Genomic DNA, 26,358 nt, shown 5'->3' with positions numbered 1-26,358 from the left:
GATAAATGCATCTGCAAATGAGGAGCAATAAGCGAGGTCTTAATAGCATGCATCTGCATCTAGTTCATCCTACGTTATGAAAACTAGGGAGTAAATCACAAAAATGAACTCAGGTCACACGAGTAGCACAGGCACTTACATTGGCAGGTCCTGGGAAAAACTAGCCTCTTTGTTAGCTGGAGAATAGGGGAAGAAACAGGCTGCCCAAAACAACTTTGCACATATTTATGTGAAAAGGAAGAGTTTAGAAAATGAAGCTGCTATTTTAAACTATTTCTGAAGCATCAACAGTGTGAAATTTCATAACTCACATATAACCAGAAAGTTACAAATCTTGGGAAGGGGGCTATCTGGCCCTATGAAAACGATTCTGTCATCTTCTGGCTGACAATCTGATGGCTCTGGATCCTTTGCCAAGAAGCAGAGTTACTTGGCTACGATGCGTGTACACTTATCACACGGAAGCGCTCATGCCAGGAAATCTTTTTTCCTTTCCTGGTGTACTGGCCACTGCCAGAGATGGACCCATCGACTCCACTGGTGCTAAGGAGTTAAGCATCTGGGATTTAATTTAACAGTTTCGGCTTTATTAAGCTGTCATGGAGCGGCCCCACTTTGATAACAGTAGCTGCTCCAATTATGGCTTGGTTTAGGGTTGACAAGTATAATGATTCACTCGTGGCACATGAGAAGCAATAAAAGGTTGTTTTGCATTACAGCTTTAAAAATGTGGGCACTTTTTTCATTTAATTTGTCACTTAGCTTTTGCTAAGAGGACATTTAAATTGCAGTAAAAGGCAAATGGGGCTTTTAGTTTAAATGTAATCCCCATATTTAAATGATCTGTAATGGTGCAATGTTGGAGTGGGAACACTATTGTCTCACAGTGGGTCCTGATGGTGACATGTGACATTTGTATTCAGGTCCTGTATTATCCATGTGGCTAAAGGGCTTCCAATTTCATTTCACAGCCAGAAGCCTGCAGAAAACACCAATTAACTTGCAGATCCCATTTGCCCACAAAACTCAGCCTCTTCTCAATGTCTGGCATCTGGCAGTGCTCAGCATTTAATTCCAGAGCACAGCCTTGAAGCAATGTGAGACCCGTGTAGGGGCACAAAGTCAAATTCCCCCATTTTATTAAGAAGCAAAAGCCTTTCCTTTTGTAGTCTAAAAGGAACTTGAAGTTAATTTTTTGGTGAACAAGTATTAAGATGTGATAGCTACTATAACTTCTCTAGGGGATTTCTCACAAAACTTAGATCCCACTAAAGTGGCAGCGGAGTCCACAGGCAAACTTCACTGGTCTAGTCATGATTTCAAGATGGGGAAGCGGGAGAAAGACGAAGGGCGCGAGGGGGAGTGTGTGTACCTGCAGATATATGTATGCATGCACATGCTTGTGTGCATGCGTTCTTGATCCTTGTCTGAAATCAAACAACTTGACTAAAATCTGGGTCTTAATAAAGCAGTCTGTAGACACTATAACTGGAGTCAGCTGCCAAAATCTCCCACCCAATGAGAACTCCTATTTCAGACTGAAGGTCTTGACACACATTTTTCAAAGCCAACTTGGAAAGGTGAGACCTGACTATATTAAATGTGAACACTGTAAATTTTGTTCAACAGTATCCTTTGTATTTCTTCTTTTTTTGGTAACCAAAATATTCAAGTGACATTTTCTTTCTAAGCAATATGAACAGTACCGTCACATTTCTCAGTATCACACTTAATAGTAACGTGTATTTTCCCTACACGAGCCCCTCCATTATTGTTATTTTTTAACTTTTTTATTTTATGCAGCTATTTGGCCTACATGTCATACCTGTGTGAGGATGTCAAATCTTGGAATTGCAGTCATTAATCGCCATGTGGGTGCTGGGAATTGAACCAAGGACCTCTGGAAGAGCAGTAGTGCTCTTAACCACTGAGCCAATGTCCCATTATTGATTATAATTGCTCATGCTTTTTAACCTTTATGGTCTGACTAGTGAATTCATGTATTATGGAGTCACAAGCTAAAAAGGCTTTATTTGAAAAACTAACTCACTCAGTTTTCTATAGAAATATTTACTTAAACCATGTAGTCCCCTGAGTTCTTCAATACCACACCATGCCCTCAGACCTCATTGCAATACATGGTAGCTATTTACTGTTTTTACAGATTGACTTAAATTTGACTGGGAGAAAAGCTACTATCAGTATTTCAGGAGACCCAAGGAAAGTATGAGACACAAGATAGTATTTTTCAAAATATGCTAGAAAAAAATTTAGAGGAAACACCTTGACATTTGGCAAGTAGCAGATGTACTTCTATAGAAACAAACCAACCGGAGTTCCTATGCCTACAGTCAAGTCTCCCTGAACAAGAAGAAACACTGACGTCAATTTTTAAGTAGCTTACTGTATGATCCCAATGATTCCAGTTCACCAACTTATAGAAATCTTCCTGGGTCCAAATTCCTCAGCTTCAAATCCTTCATCTTAAAAGTGCCTTTCATTACAATGATGTGGGGCCCTTCCTAGACAAATGTCCGTCTTCAGCTAGTTTAGGCTTGGGATCCAAACGCACCAAGCAGCAGTTGACTGCCAGCAATCAGGAATTTACTGAAACTGCAGATGCAGCAAGCATTTTCCTCTTTTGAAACTAGTAGACAGAAATACAATGTCTGTTACCCTATGGATCTCTTAATAGAAAGACAAGCTAACAAATGTATTACTATTTTTCATTTCTGTAGCAAATAAACACTAGGTAGGTAAGGAGCCTCATTTCCAGTATTTTTAGGTTGAACATGACAAGAAAATGTCTCTCTCTCTCTCTCTCTCTCTCTCTCTCTCTCTCTCTCTCTCACAGCCATCTGCTGTATTTACATCTTTAATCACCAGAGATTTTGGACAATAAAATTTTAGTTTTTGCCATATATTCTCTATTCTCAAGAACAATGGTTGACCTAGGTCGGTATCTGCTAAAAATATAGTGAGTATTCAAATCACTTCTGAGAATTCCAACGAGAGGAAAAAGCAAGGCAGACTCAAAAAATGAGATGAAATAGCCAGGAACTGATCCCACAATGTAAACCATTTGTTCTAAAAATACAGAACCTTTTACCAAGTATCTAAAGGGACATTCCTGTGCTGGCTTCTCTCAGGAGCAGACACTCCCCAGGCTCTCCCACAGCTGCATTCTCCAAACACTAGTCTGAGTCCTTTTCTACCTACCCATCTGCACAAAGCAAACTCATGCGGGTTTGCAGGGAGCAGCTCTCTCCTGCATCCATAGGATCATGTTCCTAAATAGCCACCTGTGGTCTTATCTACAACAAAGCTCAATGTAAATGGACAGGAAACTCATTTACCAAGCTCATCCCAGAGCTGCCTGTATTTGTCAGTCATTGCAGTGCCTTGCTGCCTCCAAAGTGACAGGCGAGGGTCAGCCATGAACTGCTCTGTGATCAAGGTCAACATACGGGCCCCATTGGAGTCTCTCATCTTCAACATCTCCCGCACCTAGTGGGGAAACGAAACAAAAATGTTACAATTTACAAGTAAATAAACAGCCACACAAGAGACTAGGAATGTGCTTATATGTATATATGAGAGAGAAGCCTTCACACCAGTCCTCTAAAGCATACTAAAGTAGGAAAAACCATCCTGCATTCTAAACTGCAATATAATAAGAAAAGGCACTCTCAATTATTATAAATTATGCTTTAGAAGCTACATGCAATAATGAAGCTTTCCCAACTTTTCAATTTTAAATGCTTTGGTGAGTTTTATGGATTTGAATAAGGCAATTATACCATGTTTCACGTGTAGGGTAAAAATGCATAGGGTGTGTGTGCAAATGTGTGTTTGCGCATGCATGTGCATGTGGCTCTATGAGATAAGGTCTTACTATAGCTCAATCTGACATTTAACTCATGATTCTCCTGCCTCAGCTTTTTGACTGCTGAGATTATAGGCATGTGATATCACATCTGGCATAAGTTTTGAAGATTTCCCTCAATGAATGCCTTTTATCTGAACCAGATCTACTTTGTAGTCAGACTATACTCAACAAAATAAATGACTAGCTAATTCCTGCTTCAACAAACCACAGAAGTGCCAGAAAGTGGTATCCGAACCTGATACATTCATGAGAACTGGTTTAGCACACCCGAGTGATGGCACACCTTTGCTGGAATACAGGAGCTGCATAAACACACACACACAAACACACACACACATACACAGTTTAGTATATTCCAGACTCCCCTACTGATCATATTTACCAGCAGAGTCGCAGAACCCAAGGCACGCCACTGAACATGGTTTAGGGATCGTGTAAACTGATCTGACTGTGTAAGTTTCCTTGAGATATAACTCACATTCCATACAAGTCATCAGTTTCAACTCTGTAATTCAATATTTCTTACAATATTCACAAAATTGTGCAAGAACTTTACTTTTTTAAGATATATTAATAATTTGGGCATGTTCTTTCTCGCTGAATTATTTACATGTGAGCAGTAGCATAGTCATCTCCAAAGATGCATGGGTTCTAGAACCTCATGGCAACACTGAAATCTTCACCTAACCAAATTTCTAATAGTTCTATGTACCCTACACAAACACGTCGAAGCAACTCTACATTAACCTGTGACACATTGTAACTAATACAATGTTGTCAATACACAATATGCTGTGTTCATACTAGCTGTGATGTTACCACCCAAGGGTGACAAGAAGAAAAAATCTGTACATCTTCAATACAAATGGAAACATCTTCATAGACTAAACTAAGTTTTCAGTCCATGAATGGTTTCTCTGTCGGTGCAGAACCTGAGGATACAAAGGGCTGTGCACATTCATGCAAACAAGAAGGCTTTGCAGTGCTAAGAGGAATTGGACAGAGCCTGGAGGTTTAAGAATGCTCAGTCTGTACGAAGGCTCCACAGAGCACCAATACAAACAAACAAACAATATCTGACTTAATAACTGAACTTGGTCTTTCAAGCTGAAGTCATGAACTGTCCGTTTTCCTGTGCTGCACTACCCAACTTAGAAAAGATAAACACCAGGGTTAATCTGTCTACAGGAAATCATAAATGAATAAAACTTTAAAGTGTATGGTGCTCACTACATATTTAACAAATGAGAATCCTAACTCAATGACAGTTGTCCCTGTGATAAATTCCTGGTACAGGGTCCTGTAGGAGGGGAGGGGGATTCTCTTCAGGATTCGGTTTGAAAGACAAGGCATGAAAACCAAAGGCTCAACTGCAATACAGCACTCCAAAGACCACAGATTCTTCACCTCAGGCTTGGGCAGAGATATGCACCAAACTCCCCAGGCCCTTGAGCATTTGAGCCTTGTAAAGACTGGCAAGCACTTTCTCCCTGAACGCAAATATGGAACACCACAAAGTCACCAACAGGCGATGTCAGGAGGACAGGGGGTTGCCATTTGTGGACACTGTGCTCAAGAATTAGATATATATCTATGTTCAACACTGAATTTTCAAACAGCATGCAGACTAGACCAGATTATAACCCTCATTTCATGAATTCTAAAGCCAAGCCTCAAAAAAATTAGCCAACTGCTCAGTGAACAAAAATAACAGCTGGAATCAGAAACCGCATCTGCCTTAAGGCTAAAAATGCTATACATTTATATATTTCCAAAATTAGTTGCTGCTATTACTTCATATGCATATGTAGCAACTGCAGACTAGCTAAAAGTACATATTTTACATTGCTTCCACTTGGTCACAATGCACTCCGTGGACACGAACATGTGAATGCTTCCTCTGGGTCTGAAAACCTACTGGATTTGATTTGTTTTACAGATACATTTCTAAGCTGGTACTCAGCAACAATAAAATCATTGTTTAACTATTATTGAACATATAAACCCAAAATATGTCTAGTAATCAAACTCAAGTACATTTGTTGTCTACAGTTAATACATTTCAAGAATATTAGCTGTAAAGAATGGCAAATTTAAAGTACCTGTGTACCAAGAACTAATTAAATCACGTGTTGTGTCTTTCTAGATTCAAATGCCCTGCATTATAAACAAACTTGCAAACCTGATCATCTACATATGCCTGCAAGATAAATCTTTTTTAACAGAACACACTAGTCTCTGTCCATATTCAGTATCAGAATTCATGCTAAACTTTCTGAATTAAAAATAAATGAACACAGAATATAAAACCTTAAATTTTTGTGAATACCAGAGAAGCTGTTTAATGAAATCAATTAATAAACTGTTCCCTTGAAAGTAATTTTAATACATTATCTACAATAATGACTATACCTTCAAGAGAAATACGATGGTTTGGTGTTGGGGTGTGTGTGCATGTATGTGTGTGGGGGTACATATGTGTTCATGTGTAGGTTATCAAGCACATGTGAGCTTACAGAGGCTAGAGGGTGACGTGCTGATGTAGCATGTCCTCCTCTATCACTTTACACATCTTTCTCTCCTCACCTCTCCACCTCTTATCCATCCATCCATCCATCCATCCATCCATCCATCCAGTCATCTCTCAAGACAGAGTCTGTAACCAAACCTGAAACAGTAATTGGCTGGGCTGGCTAGACTCCACTCCCCAAGGCTCAGACTACAGGCATGCCACCACCACACCCGGCTTTTATGCAGCCTCTGGGGAATCTAAACTCATGTTCGCATGCTTGTACAGGGAGCACTTTACCCACCAAGCCATTTCACTAGTCCAAATATTATTTTCAAAAAGCACTTTACCCAGTATTCAGAAATTACATTATGATACCAAATGTGTGGCAAAACTTCTGATCACAAAGAACTTGGATTAACAATAGCAAGTATTTCTTAGGCCATTGATTTTTAGTAGTTGAAATAAACACCATTATTTAATGGGAAGACATATGTTACTATTAGTTTTATAGATGAGAAAACTGACAAATAATTTCCCAAAGTTTTTAGTACTCAGATAGGGTAGAACGTTGAAGTCTATGAAACTAACTCACAGTTTTGAAACTAACACTAAGTATCACTGAAATTATTAAGATATAGATAGTATATGTATAAAAGAAGTGTTTAGTTTAAAATTATGCTTCACTTGCGGAAATTACCTAGAAAAAGTAACACCTGGAAGGATGTCAAGTAACATTAAAGCCTTTACTTTGTTTTTACTATTGAAAGAAGTTATGGGGTTTGTTTCCTTGTGTACTTGGTTGGTTTTTGGAGACAGAGTTTTTCATGTGTTAACAGCCCTGGCTATCCTAGAACTCACTCTGTAGACCAGGCTGGCCTTCTACTCAGAGATCCACCTGCCTCTGTCCCTTGAGTGTTGGGATTATAGGTGCACACCACCACCTCGGAAAAGTTTGTTAAAACTAACAATTATCATTATTTTATAGTAACTAAGAGACAAAATGACCCACTTGCTGCGGAAGGTCATGTAAACAAGTTAAAGCTTGTATTATAATACAGGTTTTTTCCCACTGATTCATTTGCTTAAAATCTCCACCCTATTCCATACAGGACTGTAACACAGTTACCATATATGCTCCTATACTTGGAATCCTTCTTTGAAACAGAAAGCCATACCTTTGCAAAGAGCAAGTTAAGTTGCTTCCCTGATCCATGGTACCCTCCCTGGGAAAGGAACAGTTTAACCTGCTCCTGCACCTGCTCTTCATCCAAGTGCCAGCAGTTCTCATCGTCGATGCTAGCACCTGCCGTGGGATCAGGAGCACCTACAAAGAAAAGGGACATGGGCTGGATTAAAGCTGTGCTCAGAGGTTCCAACAACAAATCTGGAAATAATTCTGACTCAAGTTTTACATAAACACTTTTAAAATCCATCTCAGTCTCAATTATATATACCAATTTCTGACTGAAATAAATGCAATTCACCTTTGATTTCCAAGACCTTCCTTATCTGCACTTAGTCAAAGGCAGATTACTGCAGAACTCAAGTTCTACAGAATATAGACACAGAGTATAGACACAGAGTATAAACACAGAGTATAGACACAGAGCCTCTTGCTTACACATTTCCAAGAAAATTAAAGAGTCACAGTGTGGTAGTGACACGTGCCTTTAATCCCAGCACTTGGGAGGCAGAGACAGGCCTGGTCAACAGAGCTAGTTCCAGGACAGTCAGGGCTACAGAGAGAAACCCAGTCTCAAAAACAAGACAAAAACAATTAAAGATACCTTACTGTAAATGCATGGCATAGGAAAATATATGTAGGACATACTAGAAAAATATTTCTCACTGACACCCAGAAAATACAGAACAAGTCATTCAGCATCGGACTTCACTCTTTCCTGTTGACTCAAGAAGCTTCACCATCCTCTGCTACCATAACAACAAGATGCTGACCTAAGTCTTTACTTGCAGAAAAGGAAAGATTAAAAAGGGAAACTAAGACACATGGGAGCAGGCAGTGCAGCTGTTGCTCTAACTCAGGTTGTAGTATTACCTTGCCAAACCGCATTAATATTTTATTGCTGAAGTACACAGGAAAGACAACAGCTATGTAATAAATCCAGTGAGCGAAGGCTACCTTACAAATTTACAAGTTACCCAGCTACTTAGGGAAAAGCTTTAAGCTTCATTATTTGTTAAGAAAATAAAACAATGGCATGTAAGACCTATAAGGATTAAGATTTTAAATATAAGAACATGTCACTTCGTGTCATAAACCTTTCAACAGCCTTTAGACATAGATATGATTCTACATAACTTTCACTCAATGATGAAGTACAAAATTAACTGTTCAAGGAAATAATCACTAATGTCTCCTTAGAAACTGGGTCTGCTTGACCCTAGTAGAGGGCCACAGTGGAACAAATCCTACAAAGTGGCATTTATTCTTTCAGACAGTCAATATAGCCACAGTGGCAACTCTGCTAGCTTGCCTCTTTGCAAGAACATGGAGATATAATGGTATTTAAAACACACAGAATTCCTGTTCCGAACTAATTTAAAACCTATTTTTATCTAGTTCCCACAATAATACCACTTATACTATGCCTACTATGCATATGAGTTTATGTACTAACATGATCACAGCTGTAAATTAAGCTGAAAAGTCTGACTAGAAAGAAAAACCCTTAGCATAAATGAAGTGGCCTAATATTTGCTATTCTATTTCTTTAAAAAAAATAACTTGTTATAACCCTTTACATTAATTCTATACCATAGTTGAACTGCAACAACTATTTGGAAAGCAGTGCAGTAATGACGACACGAATGTGTGATCTGCAGATGTGGATGCAGAGTGCTGAATGGTGATAGCTCCTCAAAGGCAGGGTTTGAGAGACTTACCTTCAGGATACGGCAATGAGCTGAGATCTGACTAAAGACGGGGAAAGAGGGATGGGTCACATGTGGGACTAAAAATAGAACGTGGGCAGAGGCCTTAGGCAGAAAAAAGCCTGGTAGATAGAAATAAAAGTCCAATCAACCTGAGAGTAGAGGGCCTACGGCAGAGCAGCCCAAGACAATCCTGGAGGGACGAGGATTCTCAGCTTGACAGCTGAGGAGCTCAGGGCCTCTTTCCTTGGGGCAATGAATAGGAACTTACGAGGATGGTACCTGAAGTAGGAGAATGAACTCCTCTTTATCCTGATGTCCATCACCTGAACATTCTTACCATAAAATGTTAATCATGCAGCCTCAGAAATGAATGGGGGTAGTCTCCTTGTACTACACTGGAGTACAAGTAATCTAAAATTATCACTGGATGAAAAAACAAGAGGAGAAAATTATACATAAATGCACTAATTTCATGTTGACAATGAGGCTTTTTAAAAGAAGTTATGCATTATTATCTCCTTACACAAACAATCTGAGAAAGACAACACAGATGCACGAAGACTTGGTGAAGATGTAAACATGGAAGGGATCATGGAGTGTGGAGAGGCACTGGTTTCTAGATCAAACTGCTATACAGAATATGGGACAATTCCCTGACATAGAGAAGATCAAATCTGGGAGTTCAGTTTTAAATAGAGTGAATGTGGAATACCTTAGAGACAGGACAAAAGAGGGCAAAGGATATTAATCAGGAAGGAGGCACGCTGAGGGAGGTAGGGCAGGTTTAAGAAGGCAGTCAGGAGAGCGAGTGCCCTGGTGCAGGTTCACATTTAAATGCTAGAGGAAAAGGAGTGAGGGCAGTGGGAATGAGTGTCCTTTTAGAAGAGCTGAAAAGACTTTCCCACAAAGTGAAAAGTTGCTCTAATTAGGGACTGGGCAATTAGGCTGATGTCCAAGCTGTGTACAAGTGAGGATTTTATCTGTCCCTATTGTCGCAACAGTCTGGGAACCAAACACTCAGAGGGAAGCATCAAAAAGAAAAGGGGGCAAAGCAATTATTTCCTCCCTAACGATTCTTTTTGAAACGCTAAAAACCATTGTAAAGTATCCTTACATACAAGGACTCTCATTTCACAGGAAGCTGTAAGGACACATAATGCTACTGTAACCAGTCGGTCTACAAATGGTATCTCAGAGGGAGTCAGAGTCCCTAATTCCCCAACCGTCCATTTCGGTTACTGGGACCTCTTTACACATACTCTCTGTGGAAAGACAGCTAGATTCCTTACCGGAATGCATCAGAAGACACTTTACAAACAACTAACCTACAGGGTCTCAACTTTTAAGCTCTCCCATTATATTATTAAAACTCCTCCAGGAAATTTCTGGCACAGAGTAAACTGGCTACTTGTCATTCATTTCTCCTGTTCCTGACGATCTGGACTCTGAGAGCTGCTGTTCCTCTGTGTCGATTTTCTTGTAGTGTGTTTTGCTAGAAACCCCTCCCCAGGAAGAGTTCTCAGTCACAACTGGGCCTGCTTGGGGAGAGGCTGGCTGTGCTCCGTCACAGCAAAGGGCTGTCAGCTGCAGGGGCCAAAACTCTACGGGAGAAACATAGGGTCTTGTCACAGAAATCCAAGTATTTTCAGTAGACAAGAATTTGAATGAGAGGAAACAAAATCATCTTCGATGGCCTGAATGCCTAGGCAAACTGACCAACACTGAGAAACCCTCTAAGCACTTCAGACTATACTCAATTCGTAATTATTCCAAGCAAAGAGCAACAAATTTTATTAGAATCCGAGTCACTCTTGACTTGAATTAATTAAAAGTATTTTAAAACTGCTTTAAGTTATCATTGATATTTAAACACACACACACACACACACACACACACACACACACACACACACACACGTTCTTGCCCAAATGGAGAAATAACTAATAAATGTATGAATATATCCCAATTTTCACAAAACCTGATTTGGCTTTGAGTCTTTTTGAGTATTTTGGTATGCTAGTATCAGAATTACCCTACTTCCTAAGAGTATTATGGGGAAAAAGGAAGGCACTGGAGAAGAAAATGACCTGTGGATAAAATCTACAAAGTCTACACATGAATTCAAAGGTTAAGCATGGTCCTAAGCTTGCATTTGAACTCCAGGGAATTCAATTCAATGAACAGTTTAGAAAGAGTATGCACCTGCAGGCAAACTACTTATGCTTCTTGGGCTTCCATCTTAACTCCAAAACTCTACATATAGGAATAAAAACATTAACCAGGCAATAAAAATTATAAGTCTGCTGATTTATTGGAGAAAATTTTGGTTACTTGGCTATAAAAATAAAAGCAAAGATAACTAGTGGGTGTAAGATTTTTACCTGGTATGCTTTATATATCAAGGTATGCATCACATACATTATAGGCCAAAGGATTACAACAATGGTAATTATCTCCAAAGTATAGTTGTGCATATTAAGCTTTCATGCTGAGAAGGGGATAATTCTACAGGAAACTGTCTGCCCACCACACGTTAAGACCATGGGTTCAGCCAGGTGGCGGTGGCGGATGTCTTTAGTCCCACCACTCGGGAAGCAGAGTTTGAGGTCAGTCTGATCTACAGAGCTAGTACAGAGTAAGACTATCCCTAAATAAATAAATAAATAAATGAATGAATGAATAAGTAAGACTGTAGATTCGATCTTCAGCATTGTTCACTAGCTAGCTAGTTCAATAACAGATAAATATTTAAAAGTAAACTTTAGAACTGGAGTTTATGTAAATTCCAATTGTTTGTACACTTGACTGTTCTGTGCTTCATTTGGAATCCTATAAAAATGCAAGAGCTATAAAATTTATTTCTTACTTATTAGTGGTCATTTATAATCAAAGACAAGCTTCTAAGCATTTAACTTTGAGAAGGAAATGCACAAAGAAACATAATTCATACAGTTATTTGTTTACTATTAATTATCTTGAGTTGGGCAGGAACCAGAATCACTATGTCTATAAATTAAATGCTTTAAAAGCTATCGTGTTCTTTTACTCTTATAATTATAACTGCTATAATATTTCCAATGTATAATCAATCTCTGACGGTATTTTATTGTCAAAGTTCAATTCTTCAGTTGCAAGCCTTTGAGGAGGGGGGAGGAGAGAAGCTACTGGGTGGAGGATAGTGCCACAGCTAATTGTCTATTGTTCCCAGACAGCTATGTGTGAGTCTGATTCACCTTCCACCTAGGCAATGTGACACCAGAGGAAGAAGCAAGGGAGAAACCATGGACATGAAGAACCGCTGTCTAGTCTGAGCCTACTACTCGGCTTAGTTCTGTTTCATCCAAACATCAAACCCCTATCACAACACTTCCCTAAATTAAAACCTATCAAAATTCCTAGGGCATACTGGATACCTTGGCACCACTTCAGACCTACTCAATCGGACTTTTCTCTTTGAACTAAGAAAGGGGGAAGAACACGGATTCTGTGGTTGGAGAGAATGTTAAGTGTGTTGGCAGGTTGTGGACCTTAATAATAAAGGAAAGTACTAAGGGTCCTGGGGTACCACATGGGCACCTCTCCTGTTCTGAATGAAGCATATTTTAAGACAGTTATTAAAATAACTATCTCACACCATGGAAACCGACCCAGGAAGACATGATCACAGTGGGCTCCTACAGTGTTTGGCTCACGCAGGATGAGAAGGTTATTCTTTCTTTTCTAGCTGGGTAGTGGTGGCACATGCCTTTAATTCCAGCATTTGGAAGGCAGAGACAGGAGGATCCCTGAGTTCAAGACCATCCTGGTATACAGAGTAAGTTCCAAGACAGCCAGGGCTACACAGAGAAACCCTTCCTTTAAAAAACACAGATACATACATACATACATTCTTTCTCTTCTCCTACTCTATTGTGACCTGATTCCATAAAACTATCATTTCAAGCATTTATTATTTTTACATATTTTTTTTAGTGTATTTGGGCATGTGCAAGTCAATTCTCTCCAACATGTCAATTCTGGGCTCAAACTCACGTCATCAGACTTGGTGGCAAGTGCCTTATTCACTGAGCCATCTCTCTAACCTCCAAATAATGCTTTTAGTGATTTAAACTTAGAAGTAATGTTTCTTTTTATTGAAATTATCCAATTTCCTCTATTTAGGCAGAATACAGGCAGCAGATATACTGCAGCGGTAATTAATTTAATCTCTTTCGGAGGGACCTATGGAAAAATACTATCATAATTTTAATGGCTGCTGTTTAAGCTAGAAAACATTAAATTGATGGGTACACCTTTCTTACAAACTGAAGGCAAAATCATGTCATCAACCATTGGCTCTGAGTAGAAAGAAGCAAAACAGCAGAGTCTGGTGACTCAAGACTCATAAACATGTCTTACTTTAGAGCAGAGAGAAAACTACAACATGTCAAAAAATGATAATGTGAACTGAACAGACATGTTCTTTAGGAAGACTTAAAGCTCACACTTGGTTTTCATTTTAAGATGGTGTAGACCAATGCTTAGATTTCAGCTTACAGTATACAGTTCAAACAGCAAGGCCTGACCTCAGCTCCCCTACACTCATCTCAAGCAGTGCCTTCTCCAGAAGCTGCTGGGGTGACAGCCTGTTTCCTTAGCTGTGGGGGCTGATGGCAGAGGAGCTTGTGCTCCGACCAATCAGCTTCCTTTAGCCAAGGAAGCATGCAACACTTGCCAATGGAAGTATCTCGGGTCCTCAAATAGAACCCCGTTTCTAGTCTCTCCTCCACCGTTTCCCCCTCGCTGAGCAGTACTCATCTTTCATTATCGTTTAATTTACTTCAGTCTTCAGGAGTGTATTGTATCTTTTATGGGTAAAAGGCAATAAATCATGTGCCCACTTTCTCATGCCCATGAAACATGCAGCATATAAACAGCTCAACAACACTACACAGTAGCGGATTAATTCATTGTCCATGATTTATCTGATAAAATGTACTAACAATCACTTGGTACACAAAAACAAGTATTTATGCAAAGTTCTCAGCAAGTTTTGTTTTAGAAAGGGATCTAACATCTTGCAAGTTCTAGCAACAGTCTGCTCTGTTTATTTCAAACCAGCTTTAAAATGTTGGTTTGTGACCTGGGTTGTGTGGCACACAGCTATAGTTCCAGCAATCCAGGAAGCAAGACTTTAAAAACAAAACAAACAAAAAAACCAATGGACAAACAAAAAAAGAATCTGCAAATCTTTTCCTTCATCATTTACTACTGACCCTACAGCTCTACAGATGTAGCTCAACTGCCACGTGACAGTGATGGAGATAACAGGATCTAGCAGTGTTTGCTCTCTTGACTTTCCCCATCAAGTGCCACGGCATGGGTGCCAGAGGTCAGAAGGCAGCCTGTGGGTATTGATTTTCCACCCACACAGGTTTCAGGGATAAAACCCAACTAGTCAGGCTTGGTAGCCTTTGCCCACTGAATCATCTTGCCAGCCCTTTGCTCTCTTCCCAAACTATGGTATGAGTGTTCCAATGAGATCAGGATGAATATCTTTTTACTATTATCATGTATATTGATATAATTTCTTTTCTTAAGCTGTCATAAAAGATGACAAACATTTTAAGAATTAGAGAAAACATGTTCCACCCAGTCAATGGGGCAATACATGCCAAAGTCAATACTAAACTCTAGGCCTCTAGTTCTCAAGTTCAATATTCTGTCCTTTGGCCACAATTTGCCAATGTAGAACGCTACCTCATTCAGAGTGTGCTCTGGGACTGAGTCTTGCTATGTATATAGACCAGGCTGGCCTCAAAGTTGCAATTCTGCTTCTGCCTCTTTAGGGAACTGAAATTATAGCACACACCATCACACCTAGCTAGAACACCTCCTTTAATAAGAAACAAGTCACATAACTAGGGGGGGAGTTAGTGCTCAAAAGTCAATAAATCCATAGCTAAGAACTTAGCAAAGATACTTTTTTTTGTAAAGAACAGTACTGAAGGTAGAAATTTATTAGGATATAAAGATAAAATCAAAGTTTACTTAAAAATATAATCTCCTTAGTAAGATAGTAGCATCATAAAGTCATACAGGAAATACAATGAAATAAGACCTGACAAATACTACCATGACCAATGCCCACACCACTGCCTGTGAATGGATGAATCACCATGTACAAGTTACTGCAACTGTACTGTAATACAGAGATTACTGTGTAAGGAATATGAATGAAATCACTGTTTAATGACTCAGATAAAAGTGTTTTCAAAAATATTTCAAAATAGTAAGAAAAACAAGAAACAGAATTTTTTAAATGATATGTTTTATTTATTCAAGTTTTCATACTTGAAATGCCTTGTACAATGCCTTTTGATCATATCCACTCCCCACTACCTCAATCCATCTCCTGCCAGACTCATGTTCTAATTGTTTTTTATCAAGCTATATATTTTTCTGCATTCCCCTCTGGTGTGGGAAGTCCTTCTGTATATGTGTTGTTTTATCGGTTAATGAAGAAAAAAAAAAGCTGTTTTGGCCTGTGATAGGGCAGAACAGAACTAGGCAGGAAAAACTAAACTGAATTCTGGGAGAAAGAAGGCAGAGTCAGTGAGACACCATGTAGCCACCAGAGAAGATGAACATGTCCCAGAACTTGGCCAGTAAGCTACAGCCACGTGGTGATACACAGATTAATAGAAATGGGTTAATTTCAGATGTAAGATAGCTAGAAAGAAGCTTAAGCTATTGGTAAAAGAGTGTTTTAAATAATATAGTTTCTGTGTGATTATTTTGGGTCTGAGTGATTGAGCAACCTCTCCCAACAACTGCCATGCCTTGTGCCAGCTAAATCCATATAAAACACGAGACAGATTGGAAAGGAATTCTAGACACAAAATAACAGAATTAAGCACGGATTAACAACATAGCTCATTTAAGAGAGGTTTTCCTGATTCAGTGGAAGCAGGAAAAATTGCACAGTTTTGAAATGGCAGCTTCCTGAGTTGTGCTGCCAGCACAAACTCTCTTTCAGGAGGTCCGGCTACAGAACATTTAAATGGGGTCTGTAAGCCGAGTGCTACAACTTACTTGTGGCAACACAGACCCACTGTGTGCCTAAAAATGGGGCAATGTACATGGCTCTCAGAGGCAGCGAACATGCTTCTGCAATGTAGGACGAGGCAGAGCAAACAGGCAGAGCCGTGTTGGCCTTAGCTATGCCCGCTTAGCATTTTTTTTAAAACAGGGCAGGGGGGCACTTCTAGTCAGAAAATAATTAAAATTAGAGATACACAATAAAAACAAATTCAGATGGAAAAGACCTCTAAATGGGACACAGTATTGGATAAATGTACAGGGTCATGAGAGAGAAAAAAATATAGAAAAAAGTAAAAACAAAGTCTTTAAAGAAATAGAGCAAGGCAGTCATAGGTTAAAGGAGTAAAAATAATAAAATGAATATTAAACTTATAGAAAAAGTAACAGAGTAACAAAAACAAAACATGAATAAATGAAATATACACAGAGAATCTGGATTATGTATATTATTGTATTTCCTTTGAATTTTTTAGGTACAGAAAGACATTTCATTGTATGGGCTGCTAAATTAAACCAACATGCTTCTTATAAAGGTATCAGGACTAGAGAATTTGGGTTTAAGGATTTGTTGCTTTGGAAAAGAGGTCTTCTTTTGACTTCTTTTGAGAACCTGTGGAATCCTTCCAGACTAATGTAGTTTGATGGACCAAGAACCCCCTGAAAGGTCGCCATGAACATTCCTAAAAATTACTTCCCCCAACAAAAAGAAGAAAGCAGTTTGGAGAAAACTATGCCCAAATTCCAAAATATTGTTTATAAATTTTTGTTTACATTTAAAGGGGGATGTGCTATAAAGATTTGCACTGGTATGAATTTTGTTTTAATGACAGAAATTTAAGGCCCATTTTGTTCATGTATATCTCTGCACTTGATTAAGGTATTGTGTTTGTGTAACTCATTTAAAATGCAATGTATAATTAAGAAATAAAGGTTACTAGATAATCATCTTACAACAGTCAAGCTTCTAGCCATGTTAGTTATCTTTTTAGATATACAGAGATATGTTTCAGTTAGATAGATAATCTTCATATCTTTCAGAAACCTTCAGAATATAGCATTTAAAGTGTCTTAAGATCTTAAAACTTTTTATGACTATGAGAAACATTTGCTCCTGGCAGCACCAATCTACTTCAAGAGGAAGATGGGCATCAAAGAGGCTCCTCATGGAGTTTGTTAAGTCATTTGGAGAAGAAACTGCTCTTGCCTGGACTGCTTGATGATATGCTGTATGAACTAAACATGTAGGACCCACAGAAAAATGACTACTGAAGTTGCCTAAAGAAGGTGAAACAGGGTTCCTGTTTCATCAAAGAACAGCCAGACATTATGCAGGACACAGAAGAAAGCAACTGATGAACTTTACCATTATGAGGCAGAACAGATCTTTGAATTTCCTGCTTCATGGAAAAGTCTGCTGGATACTATGGGCCAGTAGGTTGAAGATCGGATGACCCCCATGTTACAGAAGAATTTTGGGTGACTGTTCAGGCAGTGAGATGTCTCTGTCAACTCTAGAGTTTTGGAAGTTGCTTACAATGCACTTCCTGTTTACTTAGGTAATATTATATCCTTCTGGAGTCTTTGATGGAGTTAAAGAATAGAAAGTTATAATTATAGTTTTCCTTTGTTAAGATCAAAGATAAAGTAAATATAAATATTGTAACTAATTCTTTCTTGATACCTGTTTTGTTATATGTAATTTTACTATGCTCAAGTTAAAACCTTCCTTTTTATTTAAACAAAAAAGGGGAAATGGTGTGGAAAGTCCTTCCGTATATGTTGTTTTTATTGGCTAATGAATAAAGAAGCTGTTTTGGCTTCTTTCATTCATTTATTGGTGTGATAAGACAGAAGAGAGCTGGGCGGTAAAACTAAACCCAATGATGGGAGAAAGAAGGCGGAGTCAGTGAGATGTCATGTAGCCACCAGAAGAGAGAGATGTGCCCTGGAACTTTGCCGTGGTGATACACAGATTAACAGAAATGGGTTAATTTAAGATGTAAGCTAGCTAGAAAGAAGCTTAAGGTATTGGCCAAGCAGTGTTTTAAAGTTTCTATGCGATTACTGTGGGTCTGAGCAGCTGGGAATGAACGAGAAACCTCCGACACACCCCTACTTTCCTCTATCATGGTCCCCATGCTACCAACTTACTCAAGAGAGCTTGTCTTTTTCTACTTTCCATGTAGATTAGACACATGTATGTCCCCCTTAGTGTCTTCATTGTTGTCTAGGTTCTCTGAGATTGTGAATTGTATGCTGGTTTTTCTTTGTTTTATGCCTAAACGCCACATATGAGTGAGTACACACGATAATTGTCAGAAATTTCTGGGTCTGGGTTACTTCACCCAAAATGATGTTTTCTAGCTCCATCCATTTACTCGTAAATTTAAAGATGTTGGGTTTTTTTCCGGCTGTGTTGTACTCCATTGTGTAAATGTACCACATTTTCCTTATCCATTCTTTGGTCGAGGGGCATTTAGGTTGTTTCCAGGTTCTTGCTATAACAAGCAAAGCTGCTATGAACATAGTTGAGCACATGTCCCTGTGGTATCCTTTGAGTATGTACCCGAAAGTGGTATTGTTGGGTCTTCAGGAAGGTTGTTTCCTAATTTTCTGAGAAATTGTCATACGGATATCCAAAGGGGCTGTACCAGCTTGCTTGCATTCCCACCAGCAATGGAGAAGTGCTCTCTTTACCCCTCAACCTCTCCAGCATAAGTTGTCATCAGTGTTTTTCATCTTGACCAATCTTACAGGTATATGATGGAATCTCAGAGTTGTTTTGATTTGCATTTCTCTGATGACTAAGGATATCAAACATTTTCCTTAAGTGTATTTCAGCCATTTTAGATTCCTCTGTTCAGAGTTCTCTATTTAGGTCTGTATCCCATTTTTTAATGGATTATTTGTTCTTTTGATGACAGATTTCTTGAGGTTTTTTTTTTTATATATTTTAGAGATCAGCTCTCTGTTCCATGTGGGGTTGGTGAGGATCTTTTCCCATTCTGTAAGCTGCCACTGTTTTCTTGCTGACCATGTCCTTTACTTTACAGAAGCTTCTCAGTTTCAGGAGGTCCCATTTATTCACTGTTTCTCTCAGTGTTGTGCTACTGGGGTTATATTTAGGAAGTGATCTCCTGTGCCAATGCGTTCAAGCATACTTCTTCCCACCTTCTCTTCTATGAGGTTCAGTGTGGTTGGCTTTGTGTTGAAGTCTTTTATCCATCTGGACTTGAGTTTTGTGCATGGCAATAGATATGCATCTATTTTCACTATTCAACGTGTTGATATCCAGTTATGCCAGCACCATTTGTTGAATATGTTTTTTTTTCCAATTTAGAATTTTTGCTTCTTTGTCAAAAACCAGGTGTTCGTAGGTGTGTGGATTGTATCTGAGTCTTTGATTCAGCTCCACTGGTCCTCTTGTCTGTTTTTATGTCAATACCAGGCTGTTTTCAGTTCTGTAGCTCTATAGTAGAGTTTGAAGTCAGGGATTGTGATGCTTCCAGAAGTTCCTTTATTGTAAAGGATTGTCTTGGCTATTCTGGGTTTTTTGCTTTTCCATATGAAATTGAGTACTGTTCTTTAGAGGTCTGTGAAGAATTCTGCTGAGATTTTGATGGGCATTGTATTGAATCTGTAGATTGCTTTTGGTAAGATTGCCATTTTTGCAATGCTAATTCTACCTACCCAAGGGCATGGGAGATCTTTTTCTGGAGTCTTCTTCCAAAGAAACAGATTTTAAGAAGCATCAAGTAAATTCACAAGAAACAGAAAAAAATTAAAAAATTCTGTTACTTTAGCTGGGTTGTGGTGGCACATGCCTTTAATTCTAACACTAGGGAGGCAGACTCAGGGGGATCTCTGTGAGTTCAAGGCCAGCCTGGTCTACAGAGCAAGTTCCAGGACAGGCTCCAAAGCTACAAAGAAACCCTGTCTCAAAAAATAAAACAAAATATTAATTTAAGTTGAATCATACTTTCTTTCAAAAAGGACACAGATAAGCTAAGCCATGTTATCATAAAACTGGTCAAAATAATTTAATCTAAATTCTATATTGACCCTATTTCTCTCTTGGTTAAAAGTGATACTTCCCCTTAGAGAAAAATTAAATCACCCCAATATTTAAGGCATTTTTCTCAAATGAAAAAATATAAGCACAAAACCATACAAAAAGTACTGTTTTGAAAAAAAGATTTAATTTGAAAAGAGAGTGTTTTATGTACAGATGTTTGAAGGCAGGTGAGACCACGTGGTCAAATAATTTTTAATTCCACCCTCTACCAAGTCATAAATCTAACAGCTAAAGTTAGGGCCTCCAGAGAATACATTTCCCATTTCATCATATAAGGATGCGGCCTGTTCTTACCTTCTTGAACATTGTCACATTAGAGAGAAAGGCGGTAGACAGCTTGGGTAAATGGCCCACTTCCAGGCCCAAACTGGGGAGAAATTAAATAGCTGTAGTACAAACCACTCGGTTTTCGTCTCTCAAGAGCTCTTCTCATACAAAATTCTCTGAAAATTAGATTCCAAGCAAACCTCACTGTTCTTCCTAGTTCCCTTAAACACAACCTCAGAAATTCTGAAAGAAGTGTCATGTGAAAACATTTCTGCAAGTAATAATAGTTTGCAAGACTTCATTCGGAACACAATTTCAATATGGTAATGAACTAAAAGAACTTTTTAGATAAGAAAACTAGGGAACTGTTAACCTTCAAAGCAAGATAAATACATCAAATATATAGTTATTTATGGGACTTCTGGTTAAACTAAAACTGAGAGAACAAAGTGACTTTAATAGGTTATTTGAATTAAGGAAAAAGAAAACAGAAAAAAGGAACTACATCCTATGTGTCAATGTCCACTGAACATTAATAAAAAGCCCTAAATCAGTGGTTCTCAACCTTCCTAACGCTGCGACCCTTTAATACAGTTCCCCATGTTGTGGTGACCCACCTACCTCCAGATACAAAATTATTTCAGTGCTACTTCATAAACTATAATTTTGCTACTGTAATGAATTGGATCATAATGTAATCTGATAGGTAGGATATCTGATATACAATCACTGTGAAAGGACTGTTCGGCCCAAAGAGGGGGTGCCTCACAGGTTGAGAACCACTGCCCTAAATGGGCAGCCTCTTGGGTGATCTGAATTTTCAGCAGCAAGGGACAGAAAGAGGCCACTATAGGTTGGAAGCCTAGTTGAGAAGCTCTTGAATGCAAGTGTTTTCTGTGGGTCGCAGGTGGTTCTGCAGCACAGTTGTGCACATGCCTGCCATTTAGCAGTGTCGGCCTCTTCCAGGTAAAACGCTTCCCACACCACCTGACAGCCACTTAAACAAAGCAGAGCCTGACATGGGAGTGCCAGAAAAAACGTGACTGCGAATTTGCCTCTGACATAAAAACCACAGGCACAGTACCGGAGACTTCTGAAGGAATGTTCCTAAGCAGCTCTACTGTAAACACGGCCCAGCATCGGCGGAGTGGACAGATAAACAGTGCCATTCTCTGGCGGTCCCACACCCAAAACACACCAATGCAATGTGTTGTCATCTGGTAATCACCAGCCACTGTGGCTACAGACTTGCAGGGTGACAGGGTGTTGGGGAATATTATTTTCAGTTGTGTGACTTTTGTTCCTGTTGCATTTGTTTAATTCTGTGAAGCTGTGTTACAGTGTGTCTAAAAAAAACACCTGATAGTCCTAATAAAGAGCTGAATGGCCAATGGCTAAGCAGAAACAAGGATAGGTGGGGCTGGCGGGCAGAGAGGATAAATAGGAGAACCTAGGAAGAGGAGCAAGAGAACAAGGAGGAGGATGTCAGCGGCCAGCCACCCAGTCACCCAGCCAGCTACGAAGAAGGAAAGACAGACATAAAGAAGAGGAAAAAAACCCAGAGGCAAACGGTAGTTGGGATAATTAGCTAAGAATAGCTGGCAAGCAACAAGCTAACCTAAGGCCAGGCTTTTATAACTAAGAATAAGCCTCCGTGTGTAATTTATTTGGGAGCTGGGCCCCTCAAAAAGAGTAGAGTAAAACTTCACAATAATTGGGGGTGTTGTAAGTATGAAAGACACCAAATTTCAGTCTTCACATAAAAATATAAACTTCCCCAAACGATTATAATATCTTGCCAGCCTACACAAACACACACATGCACACATGTGCGAGCACACACACATACACCTTTCACACCATCACTGGCACCTAAAACAGTTTGAACTACTGGTACTGTTTGTCATTTGACAACTTATCCTAACAGTATAAAATCATACTGATTCATTAAGAGGGAAATAATGAAATCTACTTACAAAATAATATTAAAAACCTAAAGTAAGTATGATGGTGGTCTAAAAAATAACCATATTTTTGTTGAATATTTGGTAAAACAAATCAGAAAATGGAATTAAAATTAATTTTGCTTTTTATTTTTTAAATTGTTCCTATTGAGGCACACTGTATTTCTATTAAACAGGGAAGCATCAAAAAATACCAACAAACAAATTACAGGCACACCAAACAACACAGGTAAATTCTACTATTAAGACTTTAAGTGAGATGTATGGAAATCATACTGTATGATATATAGAGTTGAAAAACAGATCAAGCTAAGCCAGAATTTATGATGTAAAAATGCCGCCACCACCAAGGAAATGATTACAATACAAATCTGGGGAGCCTGTTGGGGAAGGGCATGGAGACGGGATAAGTACTCAGAACTGGCTACTGCTTGGCCTACAAGCTGGTCTGCTGTATTTGCTAACTGTATTCTGACTTCATTACAGACTGCCATCTCCGTTTTAAAATGCTATACTGGGGCTTTCCATAAACATTTCTATTTGTGCCATGGCATCGAAAAAAACTCACAAAAGTGAAAGAATAAGGTTGAATGACTTCCTATAACTCAAAAGAATATAACTAAATAAATTTTAATAACATCACGGCCCTGTGCTGCTTAGCCAAGATTGTAACATCTCAATGTATTTTTTTGTTTTTATTATTTTTTTATTGATTTTCATTGAGCTCTCCATTTTTCTCTCCTTCCCTCTTTGCCTCTCCCTTGCCCTTCAACCCTCTCCCAAGGTTCCCATGCTCCCAATTTACTCAGGATATCTTGTCTTTTTCTACTTTCCATTGTTGTCTAGCTTTTCTGGGATTGTGATTTGTAGACTGTTTTTCTTTGCTTTATGTTTAAAAACCACTTATGAGTGAGTACAAATGATAATTGTCTTTCTGTGTCTGGGTTACCTCACTCAAAATGATGTTTTTTAGCTCCATTCATCTGCTTGCAAATTTCAAAGTGTCATTATTTTTTTCTGCTGTGTAGTACTCCATTGTGTAAATGTACCACATTTTCCTTATTCGTTCTTTGGTCAAAGGGCATTTAGGTTGTTTCCTGGTTCTGGCTATGACAAACAGTGCTTCTAAGAACATAGCTGAGCACATGTCCTTGTGGCACTATTGAGCATCCTTTGAATATATACCAAAAGTGGTATTACTGGGTCTTGAGGAAGGAATATTTCCTAATATCTGAGAAATCGCCTCACTGATATTCAAAGGGGCTGTACCAGCTTGCACTCCCACCAGCAATGCAGAAGTGTTCCCTTTACCCCACATCCTCTCCAGCATAAGTTGTCATTAGTGTTTTTTATCTTGGCCATTCTTACAGGTTTAAGATGGAATCACCTCACACCTCAATGTATTTCTAATTACAAAACTATTTCCAAATGTTTTAGAAGCACAAACAACTTGTGTTGAAGCCAGAAAGCCTTAGGTGACAACACCCAAGTTGCTATGCACCAGATTTGTTTGTTCTGTGTGCAGGTTTCTTTGCTTGTGAGACAGGGTCTCCCACTGATCTGAAATTTGGTAAGCAGACTAGGTAGGTTGGACAGCAAGCCCCAAGTATCTTACTGTGTTTGCCTCCCCCAAGTGCTGACTTCAAGCATGCTATCATGCCTGACTTTTTAAACATGGACTCTCGAAACATAACTACTCAGGTCTTCTTGCTTGCAAAATAAGTACTTTTAATGAACGAGCCATACATCCCCAATCTAGTATCACTTGTATTTTATTAGTATAATACATAGAAAAATATTGCTGGATATTTCTGAATGGTTCCATATATTCTTTTGAGCTAATTTCAAAGAAAAACTGTTTTTATTAAAGCTACATTTATAATAAACCCTTAAGTTGTAAAAGTTTTCTCAAGTTTATTTTCTTTTATAAGGTACTACTTAAAAAGCTTCCAGCACTGGAAAGTAAAGTTTTTAAAGTCCAACACACACATATTCATGTGCTAAAGCCTATAAAATAAATAACAAGTGTTCTATTAAACACTAGTATTAAATGAAATGTTACTAAGCTAAATGAAGTGTAAGAATCAAGTTTTTAACCAAGGAGATTTTTCTGAGCACAAAGACCTTCTACTTCAGACGTGGCATGGCATGCATGTAATCACATGGAAGAGGGGAAGCTGGGCGGAAAGCTGAGGGGGGACAAATTTGAGTTCAACGCCAGCCCGACCCACACCTAACAAGATGCCATTAGTTAGCTCTCCCTAAAAGGGGCTAGCCTTCTAGCATAAAATCCTGTTAAAGAAATGCTGTAGGATACAAAGCCAAGCTAATCTCTCCACCAAAGAGTATTACTGATGACTTATTTTTCATGCTTAATTCATTTTATGCATAATTGAATTGATAAATGAAAAATAATCCAGAGAAAATTGACACTGTCATACTCACCATGAACTTGGTTGATTTCTGAATTCTGGGAAAGAATTTCATCTGCTAGCTTCTGAGCAGTTGGCAAGACTTCGGTGTGGTGCACTGTGATCAAATACTGAACAAACTTCTGCAGCTGGTCTCTGTTCATCTGGAAGAGAGTCTCTGAGATGGGAAGGTGCAGTTTGACCTGATCTGGCTTGCGGATGCGGTATAAAGACAATGCCACAACATGGGCACAGTAAAATATGTCCTTGTTTCCACAGCTGCAGGTCACTGAGGTAATCTTGCAACGATCAAAGCTGATGGCCACGTTGCAAATGGTTTCTGGCTCCGACTGTACTGCGGGTTCCGTGACTGTGCCACTCAAGTGGAAACCTAGGAGACAAGACAGGGAAGATTCAGTTTCTGCACAAAGACGCTAAGGGAAGTCCCAACTCTTAAGGGAAGTTCCAACTCTCTCAAACAGGTGGCTCTGGACAGCACAGCAGGGAAAAGAAGAGGTGGAAACAGGCAAGCCAGCATTAAACACTGGCTTCTCTACCGGGGATGAGAGACAAAGGATGATCAACAGCACCGAGGTACTCTGCACTGCAAAATCAACACTGACTGCAGCACACCCTTGACTGTGCTCATCACAGCACAGTAAGTAGCTACTTCGTTACTGTACTCATGGCGAGGAATGCAAGACCAAGACCTAGAGCAGAGGGACACTAGGAGTCTTCCTTGTTGTATGCATATATTTTGAAGTGTCTATTACCTGCCTTATTCAGTTTTTTTCTCATCCAGACTGCCTTCTCCCTTCACATTTATTCCCGTCTGCCACAAAGCTACAAATCAACACTGCAAACGTTGGGGAGGTCCCTTTCACTAACTTTGACCAGAGAAACTTCTTAAAGTAATATTCTTTTCTGTAATATACATATGTATGTGAATGAATGTATGTATGTACATTTACATATATATAATATATGCCCCCAAATTGCAGTATCTTTCAATAGCAGGTACAGGGAGGGCTGTAAAACCTACAGCTGTTCATGCATAACAGCCTGAATAACTAGCACAGAAGAAGGCCTAGATACAAGGTTAAATACATATACAACTCCCTCCACAGTACAGTATTATCAATAAGGAAAGGGCATTAGAAGCAATGCACCTTCAATTTTGAACCAGAAAGGGATCTTCTACAAATTCCATCATCAATGGCTAGATGGACACGGCTTATAATGATCCAGAAGTGCAATGATC

General features: G+C 39.0%; 1 protein-coding gene across 3 annotated transcripts in view; it reads right to left on the bottom strand.

Moving 5' to 3' along the window:
- Window positions 1-26,358, bottom strand: part of Zswim6 (zinc finger SWIM-type containing 6) — a 168,033-nt gene that overhangs the window by 40,995 nt on the left and 100,680 nt on the right. For all 3 annotated transcript variants that reach the window (XM_041663711.1, XM_041663712.1, XM_041663713.1), the window contains exons 2-4: window positions 25,132-25,488; window positions 7,577-7,725; window positions 3,357-3,507 (exon numbers count right to left, since the gene is read on the bottom strand). In XM_041663711.1, the coding sequence (XP_041519645.1) occupies window positions 3,357-3,507; window positions 7,577-7,725; window positions 25,132-25,488 (657 nt within the window). The remainder of the gene's footprint in view (window positions 1-3,356; window positions 3,508-7,576; window positions 7,726-25,131; window positions 25,489-26,358) is intronic.

This window comes from Microtus oregoni, unplaced genomic scaffold (assembly GCF_018167655.1).
Source record: "Microtus oregoni isolate MIOR12 unplaced genomic scaffold, Mior012 000014F_ref0000157, whole genome shotgun sequence".
Classification (NCBI taxonomy): Eukaryota; Metazoa; Chordata; class Mammalia; order Rodentia; family Cricetidae; genus Microtus; species Microtus oregoni.
Note: the sequence above shows the minus strand (reverse complement) of the source record. Positions and strands in the feature narration are given on the sequence as shown.